At 51.3% G+C, this 16250-nt stretch overlaps 5 protein-coding genes across 5 annotated transcripts; 3 read left to right on the top strand and 2 right to left on the bottom strand.

Moving 5' to 3' along the window:
* Positions 1–559: 559 nt before the first annotated feature.
* Positions 560–2844, top strand: BDQ94DRAFT_73247 (uncharacterized protein). The gene is made up of 2 exons (XM_026776419.1): positions 560–1841; positions 1902–2844. The coding sequence occupies exons 1-2, from the start codon at positions 969–971 to the stop codon at positions 2727–2729; spliced, it is 1701 nt and encodes a 566-aa protein (XP_026631126.1). The 5' UTR covers positions 560–968; the 3' UTR covers positions 2730–2844.
* Positions 2845–3194: 350 nt separating this feature from the next.
* Positions 3195–9170, bottom strand: BDQ94DRAFT_166318 (RNA helicase SLH1; the record flags this gene model as incomplete). Its single annotated transcript, XM_026770514.1, has 1 exon — positions 3195–9170. The coding sequence occupies one exon, from the start codon at positions 9168–9170 to the stop codon at positions 3195–3197; it is 5976 nt and encodes a 1991-aa protein (XP_026631125.1).
* A 522-nt stretch (positions 9171–9692) lies between these two features.
* Positions 9693–11435, bottom strand: BDQ94DRAFT_135656 (putative FHA domain protein SNIP1). Its single transcript, XM_026764722.1, has one exon. The coding sequence runs from the start codon at positions 11409–11411 to the stop codon at positions 10407–10409; it is 1005 nt and encodes a 334-aa protein (XP_026631124.1). The 5' UTR covers positions 11412–11435; the 3' UTR covers positions 9693–10406.
* Positions 11436–11565: 130 nt separating this feature from the next.
* Positions 11566–12960, top strand: BDQ94DRAFT_135655 (uncharacterized protein). The gene has a single exon (XM_026764721.1). The coding sequence runs from the start codon at positions 11657–11659 to the stop codon at positions 12581–12583; it is 927 nt and encodes a 308-aa protein (XP_026631123.1). The 5' UTR covers positions 11566–11656; the 3' UTR covers positions 12584–12960.
* Positions 12961–13458: 498 nt separating this feature from the next.
* Positions 13459–15455, top strand: BDQ94DRAFT_166315 (uncharacterized protein; the record flags this gene model as incomplete). Its single annotated transcript, XM_026770513.1, has 3 exons — positions 13459–13769; positions 14075–14260; positions 14327–15455. 3 exons carry the CDS (start codon positions 13459–13461, stop codon positions 15453–15455), a joined length of 1626 nt encoding a protein of 541 aa, XP_026631122.1.
* Between the last annotated feature and the right edge of the window lie 795 nt (positions 15456–16250).

Raw genomic sequence — 16250 nt, 5'->3', positions numbered from 1 at the left:
CTAATTCTTATCTAGCGGGCCTCGTGCCTTAACGGGCTGTCGCAATCCACTGCCCAAGAGACTCGGAAAATGCGACGACTTTCGGCTGCCGACAGGATGCAGGCACGGTCGCACGAGCATTTTGCGAAAGGGTTTTCTCATCTGCGGCATCGGTTAGAGGATCCGTAACACCAAGGCCCTGAGAATGAGTCTCAGGCCTTGTGTGATCGCCAGGCGATTAGGATATTCACAACCTCATTGGTCGAGCGCATAGGGGTTTCAGAACAGCTGGAACCAATGAATCCAGCTGCGCCAACGCTCATGTTTCCAGCTGAAGGTGAATCCGTCGGCCGGTGCCTCTCTCTTTGGCCCCTCGCCCGCGCTCGTAATCAAATGCGCCCGCAACATCCAACGCTGATTTGCAGCTACTAGAATAAGCGCCTGGTGTGGTTCTCGGTAGCATTCACCTATGTCATAATCACAGAGCTGTCAAATACCTGTGACTGGACGACTGTCCGTGTCCAGTGCCAGCCATGCGGGGATGCCTTGTGGTCTCTCCTGAGCAATTTCTCTGGAAATTTCTGTTGGCTTTTCTGCCGTCGCGCTTCGTCAGATCTTGCACAATGTGTTAATCTAAGCCCTCGCGCTAGTTCGCCCCTGCCACACGTCTCACTTAGATATAGCGCTCTGCCTAGTGCTCCACAATAACTGCCGCAACGTCTTAACTATGCTGCGCTGACCCTCTATCGCCGATTCTCCTTTTCTCCCCATCATGAACTGACTCTTTCCTTGTCTGAACTGCTTGTATTTCAATTTTGGGTCTTCTGGAAGGCCGTCCATTCCTTTGTCTTGGGTTTTTGATAGAAACAGGGCTCGGTTCCCTCTAACGTTCTTTACTTTCTTTTCACCATTATTTTTCTCTCAGCAATACTCTGGAACTTTACCCTCCACTTTCACTTCAGTATTTGATATACAGGCAGTCGTCAAAAATGGCTAGAGGAACATTTCTAGGGAGGTCGCGTACAATTCGGCAGGCGGAGGCTGGCTCTTCCCCTACATCAAAGCACCCTGATATGCTGCCACGGAAAGATCAGAAATGTATCGAGGATGGTGCAAATAAAGGCCGCCCGGCGCCTCATGTGAATCGGAGCTTTCATCGCCCAGGGGTATCTGAGGGGCACCAGCAGAAGAAGATGCAAGCCATGAGCCCTATCAACACCGAGGCTCCCCCGCTTCTCTCTTCCCCTGTATCGTCACCCGTCAGCACTGATAATGACATGAATGGAAGTCTTATCGGCGTCGCGTTGGGTAGTCCCCGTATGATCGACCCGCAAGTTCCCACGTCACAGATGCAGGAGACGGTTCCTGTCAAACCGGCAGAACCCCAAACGCGACCCTCTTTGCAGCGCAAGCCAAGCAAATGGAAGAAGATTGGTGGTCTCTTCAAGGCCAAGGCCGCCATGACAGCCCCTCCAAATCAGCCGTTTTATCAGGTCCGACTCGATAACGAATGGCCAATGCAAGGCTCCACCTATTCATTCGACCAGCAGCCAAAGGCCCAGCCTTCAGGCCACGAGAATCCTGCCAGTCCGACCTCAGGCACAGACGCATGGCCATCTTTAGTACCGGAAATCCAGACTTCCACACAGGAGCCACAACAGTCTCACGCGGATGCGACCAGTGGATCGCCCCAAGAGAAGGAACGGTCTCTTGGATCTGGACCCTTGCTCCAGGTTGACATTCCTGACATTCAGCTGGAGCGATACAGCGTCATGTTTGGAGGAGTTCTCAAGAAGAACAGGCCATCTTCCATGAGTAGACGCAGCAAGAATTTGGAAGACAGCAACCCTCCAACTGAACAGGTAGCGTGTCTAAATTTCCATTCGACTAGCAAAAATCTCCTAAACTGACACAATCGCCAGGACACCCATCACTCGCCAACCCCGACACGGTCGAAATCCCCCAGTCCCAGCTTCAGCCTGTTCCCGGCGACCAGAACCAGCAAGGCCTCGAAGGTCTTGGGAAGCCAGAATATTCCTCGTGGTCCCAGCCCAATCCATAAGAGCCAAACATCCTTGGGAGAATCGAATCAAGAAAATCTGTCGGAAAAGAATAGTGTGGTCCTCATGGTCCACAGCACCCAGCCGTCTCATAAGCAACAGAACTCAGTGTCTTCATTCCTTTCCTCCACAACCATTGGTTCCGAGGACGAACGGCTCCTCTTGCAGAAATTAGGTCCTGTCCGCTCCTACTTTGACGCACGGGAACCAGAATGGGAGATCATCAACAAGAAGCCTACAGCAAAGGAACCCGTGCGCGAATCACCTCCACCGCTAAGGATCGATACGCAGATGGATTCGCCCCGAACGGCTAGCTATGCATCATCAACTCTGTCTGAATCGTCAGACACGCCTGTCCATGCGCCCCGACAAAGAAACGAGGTCCCATCCCCAGCAAGCGGACGAACCTCCCCAACCTCACCAAGACCTAAGCCCTCCGGGGTCGCCCAAGAGGACAGCAACCCATCCGACCCAGAAAACCCCGTTCCTACCGTCGAAATCTCAATCGCACGATCCGTCTCCGTCTCGAAAGGAAGAAGGCAGGTCCTTGTACCTATCAGGCCACGGCCAGACCGTTTGGATCCCAATGAGCGTGTCGGCGACAAGAAGGGGAAAGCGCCCCAGGTTATGGAAGCTGATCGCAGCCATCTCCCTGGACGATCACAGGAGGTACTCGTTGACACCATCTAAGCGATCAGTCTTGGGAAGTTGCTTATGGTCATGATCACGTGCTTGTTGTTCTCTTCTTCCAGGTCTTATATCACGTTCCGTATCTTTTCGTTCCTATTTCTACAGCGCAGGTAGCGTTCACCATTTTGATGTCCTCATCCAGCTAGGTGCACCAGAGTTGGTGGTATTTGGTTTTTGGATTCTTCTTGCGTTTCATTTCATCATTTGGGTCAGCTTAACGCTAGTTCTCATGTTTTCTTCACTTTTTTTCTGGCGATGCACAACGTCAACACATGAAATACGCTCTTGCAATTGCAATTGGTGTTTTTGGACACTATCTACTACCAACTCTTTTACAAATTATATATATACCTCTCATCTGTTTGTAAATTTACTTGATTTTAAATATATCCAAGGCATCTATTGAGCTCTATGTACTAACATTTATCTATTTATTTTCTAGTTCTGCTTCGATTTGAACCAGAATCAGCTTTTCTCAGGAAAAGTCGAAGACTCAGGCAAAGTCTGCTTCTCGGGCACCCCCGCATCTACCTCCACATCAGACAGCGTCCACTCCATACCCGGATACGAATCACTAATCACCTTGATCGTAACCCGCATGCTCAGTCCCCGCACGTTCTCGGGGAACTTAACAGAGGAACGAACGACAAGCGGTCCATTCCTGTTATCGTTTGGCTTCCTGCTGGGCCCAGATCCGTTACGTTGGTTTGACGATGACGGCCAGGAAACACGTTTCAGAGCCAGGAGCTCTCCATTCTTGCCATCGGAGGATGCGCCGCTGTAGACGAGCATGAAGAATCCTTCCGTCTGAGGTTTGGGGAATCGAGGAGCGTAGATCCTGTAATCTCTGTCCCTCGGGGCGTTCTTGCGTGTCAAGGTCACGGTGAGACCGTTTGGAGAGATGGTGGGAATGGACAGGGATATATTGGGTAGGTTGGACGCAGCTTTTGCGAACTGCGCGGGGAGACTGAGCTTCTTGGTGAGAGCTTCGGTGGCTTTGAAGGGGAGAGATACAAGTGCGGTGAGTGAAGTAGGGAGCGCCGATTTCTTCTCTACCGGGTCGATGCCGGGGAGGATAGAGAGGGGCGCGTCTTCGGGCCATCTTGCTGATTTGATGCATTGCAGGAGAGACATGAACATGTGGCAGGCGTGTAGATAGCCTAGTTCAGCCATGACGTCGATCGAGGCTTGGATGATACGGATGCCTTGGTCGAGGACGGAGGTTTGATCACCTACGTAATCGGAGATGGGGAGGTCGATGCGTGACATGTATGCCTGGAGCAGCAGGAAGGCTTTGACGTGCGGATCCCAGAGGGGAAGGTCACCCATCGATTCGACTGAGAGGGGGAGGTTGCGTGCCAGTTCGGCGTTGATCAGGTCTTCGTTGTGACGCACGGGCAGCTCGTCGAATTCAGTTGCTGAACACATCCAGCTGAGGACATCATGGAAGGTGGGGTTGGGTTTAGCGTGCGACATGAGGTATCGGATCGTTTTGTGAGACAGGTAGTAGTAACTCATGATCTTGCCGAACGGGGTTGGATCAACGTCACCAGTTGCTGAGTCGAGTACGACACAGGAAGACTCGGCCAGCTCCCCAAGCGACTTATCAACCAACTCAATCATGAAGTCCTGTGCTATCGCCTGGGCTGCCATGGTGTTGTGCTCCTCAGCGGAGATCTCAAGGCCATAGTAGGAAGGATTCTTGTGCAGCCGGCGGAAGAAGAATGTCCAGGTCAAGTAGTCAAGAGCGTCCTGCTTCGTTGTGATTGTTCCCGCGGAAACTTCGGCGCCCAAGTGGTTATCCAGCACTTTGTGCAGTGTCGACTCGACGGGGAAGCCGGTGTGCAGGAAGTGCTTGTAGAACGCCTTCTTTGCATCCTGAGTGAAAATGCGCGCAATACCTGACGTGTCGAACTGAGGACGTCCCGCTCGACCAAGCATCTGCAGGACATCAGTGAGATCCATGTCCCTGTATCCTTCGATCTTGGCGTCGAAGAACTGTGTTCCCTTCACCACGACCAGATGTGCTGGAAGGTTAACTCCCCAGGCAAGGGTACTGGTAGCCACAAGAATTTGGATCTTGTTGTTGCCGAACAGCTCCTCGGCTAGCTGTCGGTCTGACTCGACTAGACCAGCATGGTGCAGACCAATACCGAAGCTGAGTGCTTCGCGCAATGCCTCATCTTTGACTCTTGCAAGATTCAACTGAAGGTCTTCCTCGGACATGCGGACGAATCTGCGAGGGTTATCCTCCATGCCACAATAGTTGATCAGATCCTTGGCAGTCAATCGAGTCTGTCGACGGGAAGCGACAAACACAATCACTGGCTTTTCGGGAGAGTGGTTCTTAATTGCCAGGAAGGTGGGTCGATTCATGGACTGCATCAACGGGCAGAACCCACGCTGCTCCGGGAATCCGTCAATGTAGATCTCAAGCGGCACAGGACGCACGGAGTGTCTGAAGTTATACAGTCCTTCTTTCACGCCGAGCCAATTCGCCAAGTCGGTCGCGTTCGCGCATGCAGTGGACATGCCCATCAGACGAACAGAGCCCTTGGATTGCGAAGCAATGTAGTTCATTCGAGACACGATGATTTCAAGAATTGGTCCTCTATCACCACCCAGCAGGTGAATCTCGTCAATAATCACCAAGCTCACCTTCCGCACGTAATCTCTAGTCTGCCAACTACGGGAGATACCGTCCCACTTTTCCGGGGTTGTGATGATGATATCGGCGTCCCGAATGGTCCGCGTATCAGGAGTGTTATCACCTGTCAACTCAACCAATTTCAGGCCCATTGGTGCTGTAAGACGCTTTTTCCAGTCCTGAACACGTTCACGAACGAGCGCCTTCATTGGCGCAATGTAAACAACCTTCGAGCCAGGCTTTTCTCGGAAGGCCCACCACATAGCCAGCTCTGCGGCTACAGTCTTTCCACTACCTGTCGGGGAGCCCAGCAAAACATTAGCCGGGGTGTGGTACAGCATGTGGAAGATCTGCGTCTGCATGGGGTTGAAGAATTGGAAGCGCTGCCCATAGAGCTCCTCCAGTATCGGGTTTTTTAGCGCAGATATGGGAAGCGGTTGGAGATTGAGAAGGTCAGTGTATACGCTTTCCGTGTCTGGTCGAATCAGGTGCTGGAAAGACACAGGGTGCACCGTTTCTGCGCCCAACCAGCGGTCAGATATCGCACGAACGTAGATTTGACTAGGCAGAGGATCGGACAGCGGGATGGTAAAATTCAACTCGTGTTCATCGTTGAGCTTCTTCCTGCTGAGAATGAAGTATTCGTGGTGGTATATCTCAGACGTCTCTGAGTTTTCCACCCAGATCCAGTATGATTCGGAAGCACCATGGTGCCTATCATTCCAAATAAACTCTGGGTACAGACTCAGTCGGATTCGTAGAACATCACGGTTCAATGGTGCAATTTCAGCCTCCACTCCAAGGGTAGGGAAGTTGTCGAGCAGCTTTGCCAACGTCTTCCCCATTTTTTGGTTGTGAACCAGCTGGCCAATCTCGGCTGTTTCCATGTCTCTCATAGATTCGATGGAGGATGTTGGAAGCTTGTCATCCAAGTTTCTAAGGATCGGCTGAGGAATATCGAACTGATGAAATGGGTGATCAAAGGGCCACATCTGCTTCTCGATAGCCTTGCAGAGTGACAGCAGAACTTGACATTGGTAACCCCAACGGCGGTTCAATGCAATCATGAACAAGGAACGACAAATTCTGGCTGCATTCTGCGCCACGTACCCTGTATCAGACACCAGAGCAAAGTCTTCGACCCTAGCACGAGAGATATATGACTGCAACAGAATGTTGGTTTTGGCATGTGGCGAGTCATTACCTCCTTCTACCTCGGTCTGGATGGCCTCGTCACGCAGTCTATTCAACTCTTTGGACTCACTTTCCCGTGCTTGAATGTTATCGAATTCACCACTCATACTGATCATTCTGAGCACATCCGCCTCACTGGCTCGAGGACGCATGAGATTGTTGAAAATTTCAACGCTGGTCTGCAGGACATAGTACTGGCTTGCGATGCGGCCAACATCTTTCGCGCGCAACTCTTCGGTCTTTTCGTTGTATATGATCATTTGACTCTTTTGCAACACTATAGCAGCTTGAATGACTAGCTGACGACGTCTTTGCACCAGCATAGGATCGTCACGCATTTCTGCGAAGTCAATTCCATAATTGCGAGGCTCTCGTTTCATACGAACAAAAAGATAAGAATAGCCCAGCCATTGCACGGCTTCTGGGACAGAGGTGACCGTTCCTAGAGAAATCTCGGCATTCAGGTTATCCACCAGCCGGCTGGAGAACCGAGATTCAATCGGTTGCTGTGATGTTACGGCAGATATATAGTGGTGGAGCTTATCGTGGGTCGTACAGATGAAACCAATACCAGTGTCTTGGAATTGGGGACGACCAGCACGACCAAAGATCTGCAGCACATCCAATATACCTAGATCGACAAATTTACCTTCTTGCGGATTGTACAACTGAGTACCTTTGATGACAACCGCGGCAGCAGGAAGGTTGACACCCCACGCAAGTGTGGCAGTACAGCAGAGTACTTTTATGAGTCCTTCGGAGAACAGGCGCTCCATGAGGTTACGATCACTCCGGCTCATACCGGCATGGTGTGTCCCAAGCCCACTGGCAAATAGCTCACGCAGTTCGCGAGCGCGACTGCGTTTCACATCACCAAGACCATTCGAATAACCTTCGTGCTCCTGACAGCTGAACAGATTCTCACACCCATCCTCACTGGCCATCTGCTTCAGCATTCGGGCAGTCATGACAGTATCCTTACGCGAGTGGACAAAAACCATGACTTGATGCCCTCGTTCGAGCATATCACGGACCTTCTCAAAAGCCACAACATCAAGGTTCTCGCGAGACTGCTTGGTGCCAGGTTTGCCCTTAACGCCAATGAAATGTTGTTCCAGAGGGACAGGACGGAAGGACTGGTCGAAGAAAAACAGACCGGCCATCTTGTTGACCTTGAGGAAATCGGCGACATCGACATAATTCGGGAGAGTTGCGGAGAGACCGACAATACGGATAAGTGATTGCGTGCTTTCAACTTGACGCTGGGTACGAGCCACCAATGATTCAATAACGGCACCACGCTCGTCATGAAGCATATGGACCTCATCGATGATCAACAGGCGCACCTTTTGCACGAGCTCTGTATCTCCCGTGCTCTTTCGGGTCACCACATCCCATTTTTCAGGGGTAGTAACGATGATTTGAGTCTCCACGATCTCTCGCTTTGTGAGTTGCATATCACCAGTAAGCTCTCGAACCTTGATCCCTAACCAAGCGAGACGTTTCCCGAGCTTCTCGGTAACTTCAGCGGCCAGTGCCTTCATCGGAGCAACGTAGATAATCTTGAAATCTTCGACCTGCACCGCAAACTCGGTGGCTTGTGGTTCTTCTATGGGATTTGGGACAGTGTTCTTTCCAATGGCGTTTAGGATTGTGAGCATAGCAGCATCCGTCTTACCAGCACCAGTCGGGGCACAGATCAGCATGTTCTCATTTGTTTTGTATGCTACTTCATATAGTAGACTCTGCATCCGATTGAGGGTCTTGTATCCCTTGAAGGTCCCTTGACACAATCCATCCAACGAGGCGATCTCCACGAGTTTATGCCCGGGTCTCAGGGTACCGACCTTGGACGCGGGAACCTCGACCTCGGTATACTTCTTCTCATCGATTTGCTTACTGCCCATTGGCAGTCCATATCTCTTTCCTCCCAATGCAAGGACATTTCTGGACTCGTGCAATTTGAATACATGGGGGTAATGCGGTTCCGATCTAGTTTGAGCCGGCATCAACGACGCATGCTTGTGTTCGTAATCCGCCTGTCGCAAAGCTTGCTCTCTTTCCGCTCTCGTCATGAGTTTTCCAGCCATCAACCCATCTGTCTGGGCCTCTGGACCGGTATGCGAGCTCGCGACAATATCCGCCCTGTGAGCAATCAAGTCAATCACGAAGTCGAGGTCATCGAATCCCACGATTTCGGCCAGGGACATCTGCAACTCGTCGTCTCCGCTGTCCGTCGCTAGGGCAGCAGTGATTTGCTGTGCTAGTTCTCCGGCATCCATACCCGGCTTGTTAGCAGCAAGGCTCATGCACTTCTGCTCGAGCCAGAGCTGGTCGTAGGCGGATGATGTCGGAGGAGAGGGGAGCTCGTCATAGTCATCGAAATCGTCGCTGGCCTCTTCGTCGGAGCTGATAATGTCCCAGATATCGTCATCGGCAGTTCCGGGCGATGAGTAGTCTTCGTCGAAATCCAAATCCAGGTCGCTTCCGTAGCTTGTATCTTTGGCGGGGTCTTGAGGGAGCTTCAAGTCCGCAATAGCCTGGCGCATGGCTGCCAGTTGGGCAAGCCACTGGGTCTCAACAGATCCGTTGACAGCCATTATGAGATTATTTGAATCACAAACTGGCTTCTAATTGAGCCGAGAAATCAGTGAGAATCAACAGACCAGCCAGACTTGGGGATGACAAGCAAGCGGAGTGTGGGTGATCAGATTGATAATGAGGCACGATGATCATCCGGCAGAACTGTGACCGCCTGCTGCCTGTCAGCCTAACCGGGTGTGGTCTAGCCCGGCCGGTAGGGAAGTATGCGGAGAAGAGCAGGGGTGACTGAATACATGGTCCAGCGACATTTGTATAGGGATTGGTTGCCCCTGAATTTTAATCGCTGCTATTAAGAGTCCATTATGAATCCAATAAGGAATATTTGTTGCTTGAGTGACGTCACATGGTATACCAGTTGAGTTGAAGATGAAAAGCAGTGTCACGATGGTTATATTAATTGGCCACTACTACTTGTACTCCAGTGGCCAATGGTCTTAACCTCTACCACTACAACGACTAATATCTACTAGTATTACTAGCTCAATACTAGATATCAATGAGTTCATGCGTAATATGACCTGATTTATACTGATACTAGCCAGTAGTAACTCCTAGTAAGGGCGGAATATCCTTACTTGTCAGGAGGCATTTGCAAATCCTCCAAATCCTCTCTTTGTTTGACTCGGCTGTCTACGTCTCTGGCTCCTGAGCATGTCCCTTCCCCAAGGTTATTCGATGCTGCCTCAGTAAATATTTACACATGAGAACTTCAGACTAAAAGGCATCGTTACACAGGTATTCATTTAAGCCTATCGCAATGCCAGCCTTCGATGAGCAAGCGCGCCGGGAGTATATTTGACGCCTGCGTAGCAGTTGGCCTGCTCCCCGAATAATGACCGTTGGTTCATCATTCAGCTGAGCATAAGAAGAGGTTTTGTGTTGGTGGATGGAGCGAATGCATTGGAGGATGAAATAAGAGTATCCACGGCAACACATGTGCCGAACGTGTTATCTCAAGCAACTCCACACGAATCACTCGTTAAGGTGAGCAAGCCTGCTTTCGCGAACAGCTCGGAGTTTCATCATACGTTTTGGAAAACATGGGAAATTGGATGGCACGAACTGTCAGGGGCTTTGACAAGTATGCCGAACGAAGTACTGAACGGGGTTTATATCCACGAGGTATGTTTCCGAAAACGGGACTTGAAGCCAATGTCGAAGATTGGATGATTCTCCAAGGTACCCATCGCATTGAAAGATCAATGCGGAGTAATGTCAGTAAGATATCAAGCCTATTCAGGCGGAGGTAGCATAAGGACGTATTCGCGGGAGCTGAGGCCAAACTGGACCACATCCTTATCCCGCAGCTCCACGTACCGACCAGCGGGAATCGCGTCTCCGTTCACCGTAGTGCCATTGGCGCTTTCCAGGTCAATCAGATAAGGCTTGACACGTCCGATTCGATCTCCAAATTCATTCCTCTTCTCGACAAAGCGAAACTGCAGCGCGGCATGCTGCTTAGAGCAACTCGGATGCTCTAGAGGAAAATCCACAACCAATTGCTCTTTCCCAATCAGCCAACAACTGCGTATACCCAATTCCACCATTTCAAGAAGGTCCTGCCCTTTGAACACATAGAATCGCCACGGTTCCTTTGCTGGGGGTTTGCGCGCTTCCGGGGGCTCGTGGTATTTGAGAACGACAGAGCTACCATTAACATTCACAGTCTTGCTCTCTGCAGCCAATCGCCCAGTTTGGGCGAAATTGGGCTTCTCCTTCTCCGGAGGAGGGCCTTCCGACTCTCCAGTCCGTGCTACTTCAGACGAGGTATATGCATCCTGCTGCGGAGGTAGGGGCGCTTTTGATCGTACTGGCGCGCGCGAGTCCGGGCCCGGCGAGCGCCTTGTAGGCGAGCGGGATCGCGAGTAATCACGTCGTCTGCGAGAAGACTTCTCCTTTCTGTCGTACGAATCTCGGTCACGGTGACGACGGTATGAAGACTCTCGATCGGAAGTATGTCGGCGTCTTCTCCGGTCATCCTCTGAGACATCCTCCTTATCCCTGCGCTCACTACGGCGACTGTCGTAATCTCTTCTGTGGCTTCGTCGGTCGGCCGGGCTGCGGGATGACCGTCGTCGCGAGCTATCTCTTCGGGAGCTTCGATGAGATTCGCGATGCCCGGAATCGCTGCCACGGTCCTCGTCACGGCGTCGCTGGCGTTGATCGCGGTCTGGAGCCGGAGAGCCGGAGGGGGATCGGTGCCGTCTCCGGCTGTAATCGTCGCGTGAATCTGGCATTTTCTATACAACAAATATACCCAGCGTCGACGGGGATGAAAAGTAGTTTTCATGCGGGAAGCTTTGGAGCTCTGGAGATCCGCACGTGATGACCTCATGTGGAGATCCGAACTTCGGAATTAGCGGGATCATTTGTATCGACGACTAGAACAATCCCGTTCAAACCCCGGCACTTTTTACTTTGCCATCGGTCTAAGACATTCCGGAGAGGTCTCACATATCTCTCCATGTGAAACCATGCGGCCATGTTCAAGAAACCCAACATCCTTTGCTGTGGGGGTGGACTGCAGTTACTGAACTCCCCATGTCTGTCCTCGCCACCTCGGTATCGTGCTTTCCCCTCACAGTCTCGCTATTCCGCCAGGCGCTATGCCACCGCTTCTCACAACCCTGAGACGGATCTTTCATGGCCGTCGTCTCCCACATTCACACCCTACGAGCTGTTTAAACAGGATCGGACCGCACCCTATTCCAAGGCCCGATATTATGAAATGGTCAAAATCTACCACCCAGATCGCCCATGTAGCGGACATCCACTATGCAGAGACCTCACGCCCGAAGTGAGGCTTCAGCGATACCACATTCTAGTGGCTGCCCATGAAATCTTATCGGATCCAAGTAGACGAGCCGCCTACGACTTCAGTGGTGCGGGGTGGAATCTCCATCCTTATGAGACGCCGATCCCATCCTGGGCTAGAACAGGCTCCAGTAACTACGGTCCGATATACGCGAACGCGACCTGGGAAGACTGGGAAAGGTGGAATAATCGCCACCAGGGAAAGCAGCAAACTTTGGTGGACCATCGGACCTTTGCGACATTCGTCATTCTTCTGACGTTAATGGGCGGAGCGCTGCAGGCATCTTGGATTAGCAAACTCAGCAGCGGTTACGAAGACCGACTTTGGGAGCTGAACGAAGAGTCCTCCCGCCTTCTGAAAGGGCGCAGGGAGAATACTCAGCATCAGATGCAATCGGTAGATGCAAGGGTTCAACACTTTCTTATCCGAAGGGACCCGTCTGGGTGTGGTTTGAAGGAGGAAGAACAGCCGGTTTATAAGCAAGTGTTACATTCTCAGAAAAGCTCCAACGACCCACCTGCGGAGTTTCTTGGATCGGAGAGACAGGACGGTAGAGTCTCTGGAGATTCGGTCCAGACGGGAACCAGCAGTTGACATAGATTGCATGCGTAGCTAGTTCGCGGGCGCTGTAAATATAATTGCTTCAGTTTAACGGAGGCCTGGAGTTTCCACTTCTGAATCTATGCCCTGGAACATGCATACATGGCAGTATCCTACTAGGGTCTGCATGCATTCAAATTTATTTCCATGCTCCTGATTCGACATGCGTGCTGGTCGTCGGAAGCTGTGTCAGCTTTAGGACGTTGCATTTCGGCATGCGGAAACAATAGGTGGGAGGGAACCTTGAGGCCGTCGAAACTACGACCAGCAAGTCCGCGATAATCCTTCCGGAGTACATATTATTGGAAAGATACGCATTTGTTATTTTCAGTATATCATTTAGATACCTAACAGTAATGTGCTTATTCGGGTGTATAATCCTTGTTTAGCTAGTAGCAATTGTTGCTGCCTGTATTCTGTGCTACTGTGATCCAACCCTGATTCCGGTAACTAGTATGCCGAGAATTATGACATTGTACCACGACTAGCTGTACCTTGAATCTCTAAGTCCTCTACTATCGATCCTCGTAGTATAGTTCGTAGGGCCTTAATGAGAGGTCCAATGGTTACTAAGCTGTTTCCTTTAGTCAGGCACCCACTGAGTGGTATGAGACCGGTAATTGGGAATCCGGAGCCCATGACTTCTGTCGACTCTCGAAATGCGACATACGGCAAAGACAAGGAGGCAATTCAGGAGAGCTTACAGGCCATGGCATATTAACTCAAGATCGACCTTAATTTCTCGGCCAGTTCTCGTCTCCTCGGGGCATCAGCGTCAGTGGAAAGAACTTAACAATGCTTTAGTATCTGCTATAACAGACATTGTCGAGAGGTGGTGGACGGACTCGGTATCTCGATTCCCGGAACGTATGCCTCTGAAACCTGCAGAGGAAGACCTCCTTCGTGTATGCTATGTCCCCTCGCCCACAGTGCATCCCGCGGCTGGTTCTGGGACATTCAGCCAACGCGTCATTCCAGACCCTATCGAGGAGTTCCCTCGACATAGGGACTGCAGCTACGAAGAAGCCGCTCCTCGATACTTTGCCTTGCAGGTTCTGCGCGAAGACCGATGTCGCGGTGTTGTTCTATCCGGAATGGATGATGGCAAACTGAGTTCCCCTGCTGTCCATTGGGATGCGAGACCTTCTCGCACCTCACCAAATGCTAGCAGCATAGTTCAGTAGCAGTACCTCCTTCGCCCAATGCCCGCCACCCACTGTAGCAGTTGAGCACCTTTTCTTAATAGACAAGGCCTAGTGATGCAAAGGCAGATCGTATAGACTATTCGGTGGTCTAATGTTCAAAGACTGATAGACAAGTACTACTAAGTGCCTTGCTTGGCTTCCCCGCCCCTGAAGCTGAAGGACGTTGGGTCTGAGCACGCGGAGCACTTTCCATTCTGACTGAGGATCTGGAAATCACATTCTCTTCCCCAATTACCACTAATTGTCTCATTGACGCACGTGCCATTGATGTTACAACGAGCGCTGAAGAATTCTTGGCCAATGTTGAAGGCGGAATCGTACCAGTGACCTGCCATGAGGATGTCTTGCGGATCGCATTCATCTATCTGGACGAGGGCCTGTGGACCGGGAATGGGGTGTTTGATGTTGTGGAGAAGCTGCACTCGCATGGCTTGTCCTTTGGTGGGGGCGTTTTACGCTTTAATCGGTAAGTCTACTATTTCATACCATGACCACCCCCGAGAGGCACTGCCTCAATAGCAATAAATAACAGTTCTCTGGATATATTCTACCTCGCACAGCTAGCAGCCGCCATCTACCGCTATACCTCCCAACTGGAAGATGATTTCCCCTCCTTCTCTGATTTCCCGGCATTGTACATAGCCCACCACGCCCTCCTGCACTCCTCCGCCTGGCGCTCCTACTACTCTTACCCCTTCCTCACCCAGCGTACCACAGCACGCTTCTACCGCCTGCCCGACCTCCAGGACCTGCCTGACTCCTCCTGCCCACTATGCCAGCCGCGCCATAGTCTGGCATCCCTACACATCCTAAAAATCCCCCGTTGGGCCTACACTGTCGGGTGCACACGTCGTAGGCAGCCCTTTCTTCCATTTGAGACTCTTACTGCAGTAGCCCTCAGCACGCTGGAGGCAACTATGACACGCCTGCACACGGCATACCCCAGCGCACCACCCTATTCCGAATCACATGCGCGCTACTGGCTTGACTATTTTACTCCTGATCCATCTCCATCTCGCGTGGCTGAGGTGACTCCTTGGCAAGCATGGAGGCCCCATAGCTTTGGGATATTGGTCGCGCAGGGAAAGTATGATATACACAGGTTAGAAGCAGAGTACCTCACACGGATAGCGGGGGGAGAGATTATCGAGGGAGATACCCAGCCGGAGCAGCTTATATGGTGTGGGTGGCCGGATGGAGGAATTGAAGGGCAGGCGTGGTGGAGGGGGTGGGAAGAAGAGGTCGGGAGTGAGGAGGAGGTAGATTTCCTAGCCGCTGTTGCGGTGGAGGAGACAGTTGGATTAGGACTCCAAGGAATCGAGATGGATGAGTTGGACTTGTCAATCCGGTCACATATACTACTAGCGGTCATGCAGGCTGCGGTGAAGGACAAGCAGGAGAGGGAGCGGTTCCTGGGTGAGCTGAAGAGGCGGATGGTGCAGAAGGGGAGGACTGTCAACGAGAGGGCAGGGAAGTGGACCAGGGAGGCCTTAGAAATCATGGAACCGTATGTACGCAAATGGCAGGGCATGTGGCCTGGTGTAGAGGAGAGGGGGAAGATGCTGCGGCGGACTCTGGTGGAAAATGCGCAGCTCTTTGCACGCTGGAGGTTGTCACCTAATTCGATGCAATTCACTTTCGCGCTGAGGCCGAGGGTGTAAGGCATTCAGACTACTATAGTAAGCAGTCCTACATAATGCTTTAGTAGTATCCAAATCAACTGAAGAGGATACGAATCCCCGCGTCGCACTGTAACACAACCCCGTACCTGGATTTCGTAAGCCCAACCTTACGTGCTACTCTCCTAAAGTGTATGCAGGAAGCCCTGGGAAGTACTAGTTAACCTGTTCTGGCTTTAGCAGCTTCGGAGGAGAACAGGCAAAACTACGCAAATTACTCGATGCGAAACGCCATTATTAGGCGTCTAGTCCACATCGAGTTTTATAGAATCCATTTAGCTCCGAGCTGGGCAGAGCATCTTATGGAGGCAAAAGATGACTTGTCGCGATTAGCTGACCAAGAAGTAGCATATAGACCTGAACGGCGTTGTCTATGCCCATATCTGGCCGCAACGCGAGGGTACAACAGACCCCTTCCTCTTTAAATCCTTAACATTACGATCTTCTTTCTTTCTGATTATCTCCTTGGTCCCGATATAATCTACCCACCTGGTCCTAAAGAGATCCAGGCTGCTGTGAAGGCACAATCTAGTATAGACTCTACTAGCACCCTTGAGTCGTGGCCTCTGACCACCAAGAAAGACCTGTAAGTTCCGAGGTGCCAAAACGTGTTCTCTTTTGCAGAGTAATATACTTACTTACGCGTTCTTCGACTCAGGGGTCGCGACTGTTGATTTAGCTTGAACTGGTATGGTGAGTCTTACGAATTCACGAATATTAAGAAGTTCAATGCAGAAGGAGACTTTTGGGATTCTGCAGTGGCAGATCATTGTCGAA

This window comes from Aspergillus welwitschiae (genome assembly GCF_003344945.1).
Source record: "Aspergillus welwitschiae strain CBS 139.54b unplaced genomic scaffold BDQ94scaffold_3, whole genome shotgun sequence".
NCBI classification, from domain to species: domain Eukaryota; kingdom Fungi; phylum Ascomycota; class Eurotiomycetes; order Eurotiales; family Aspergillaceae; genus Aspergillus; species Aspergillus welwitschiae.
The sequence above is the reverse complement of the archived record's forward strand: the minus strand, read 5'-3'. Positions and strand labels throughout refer to the sequence as shown.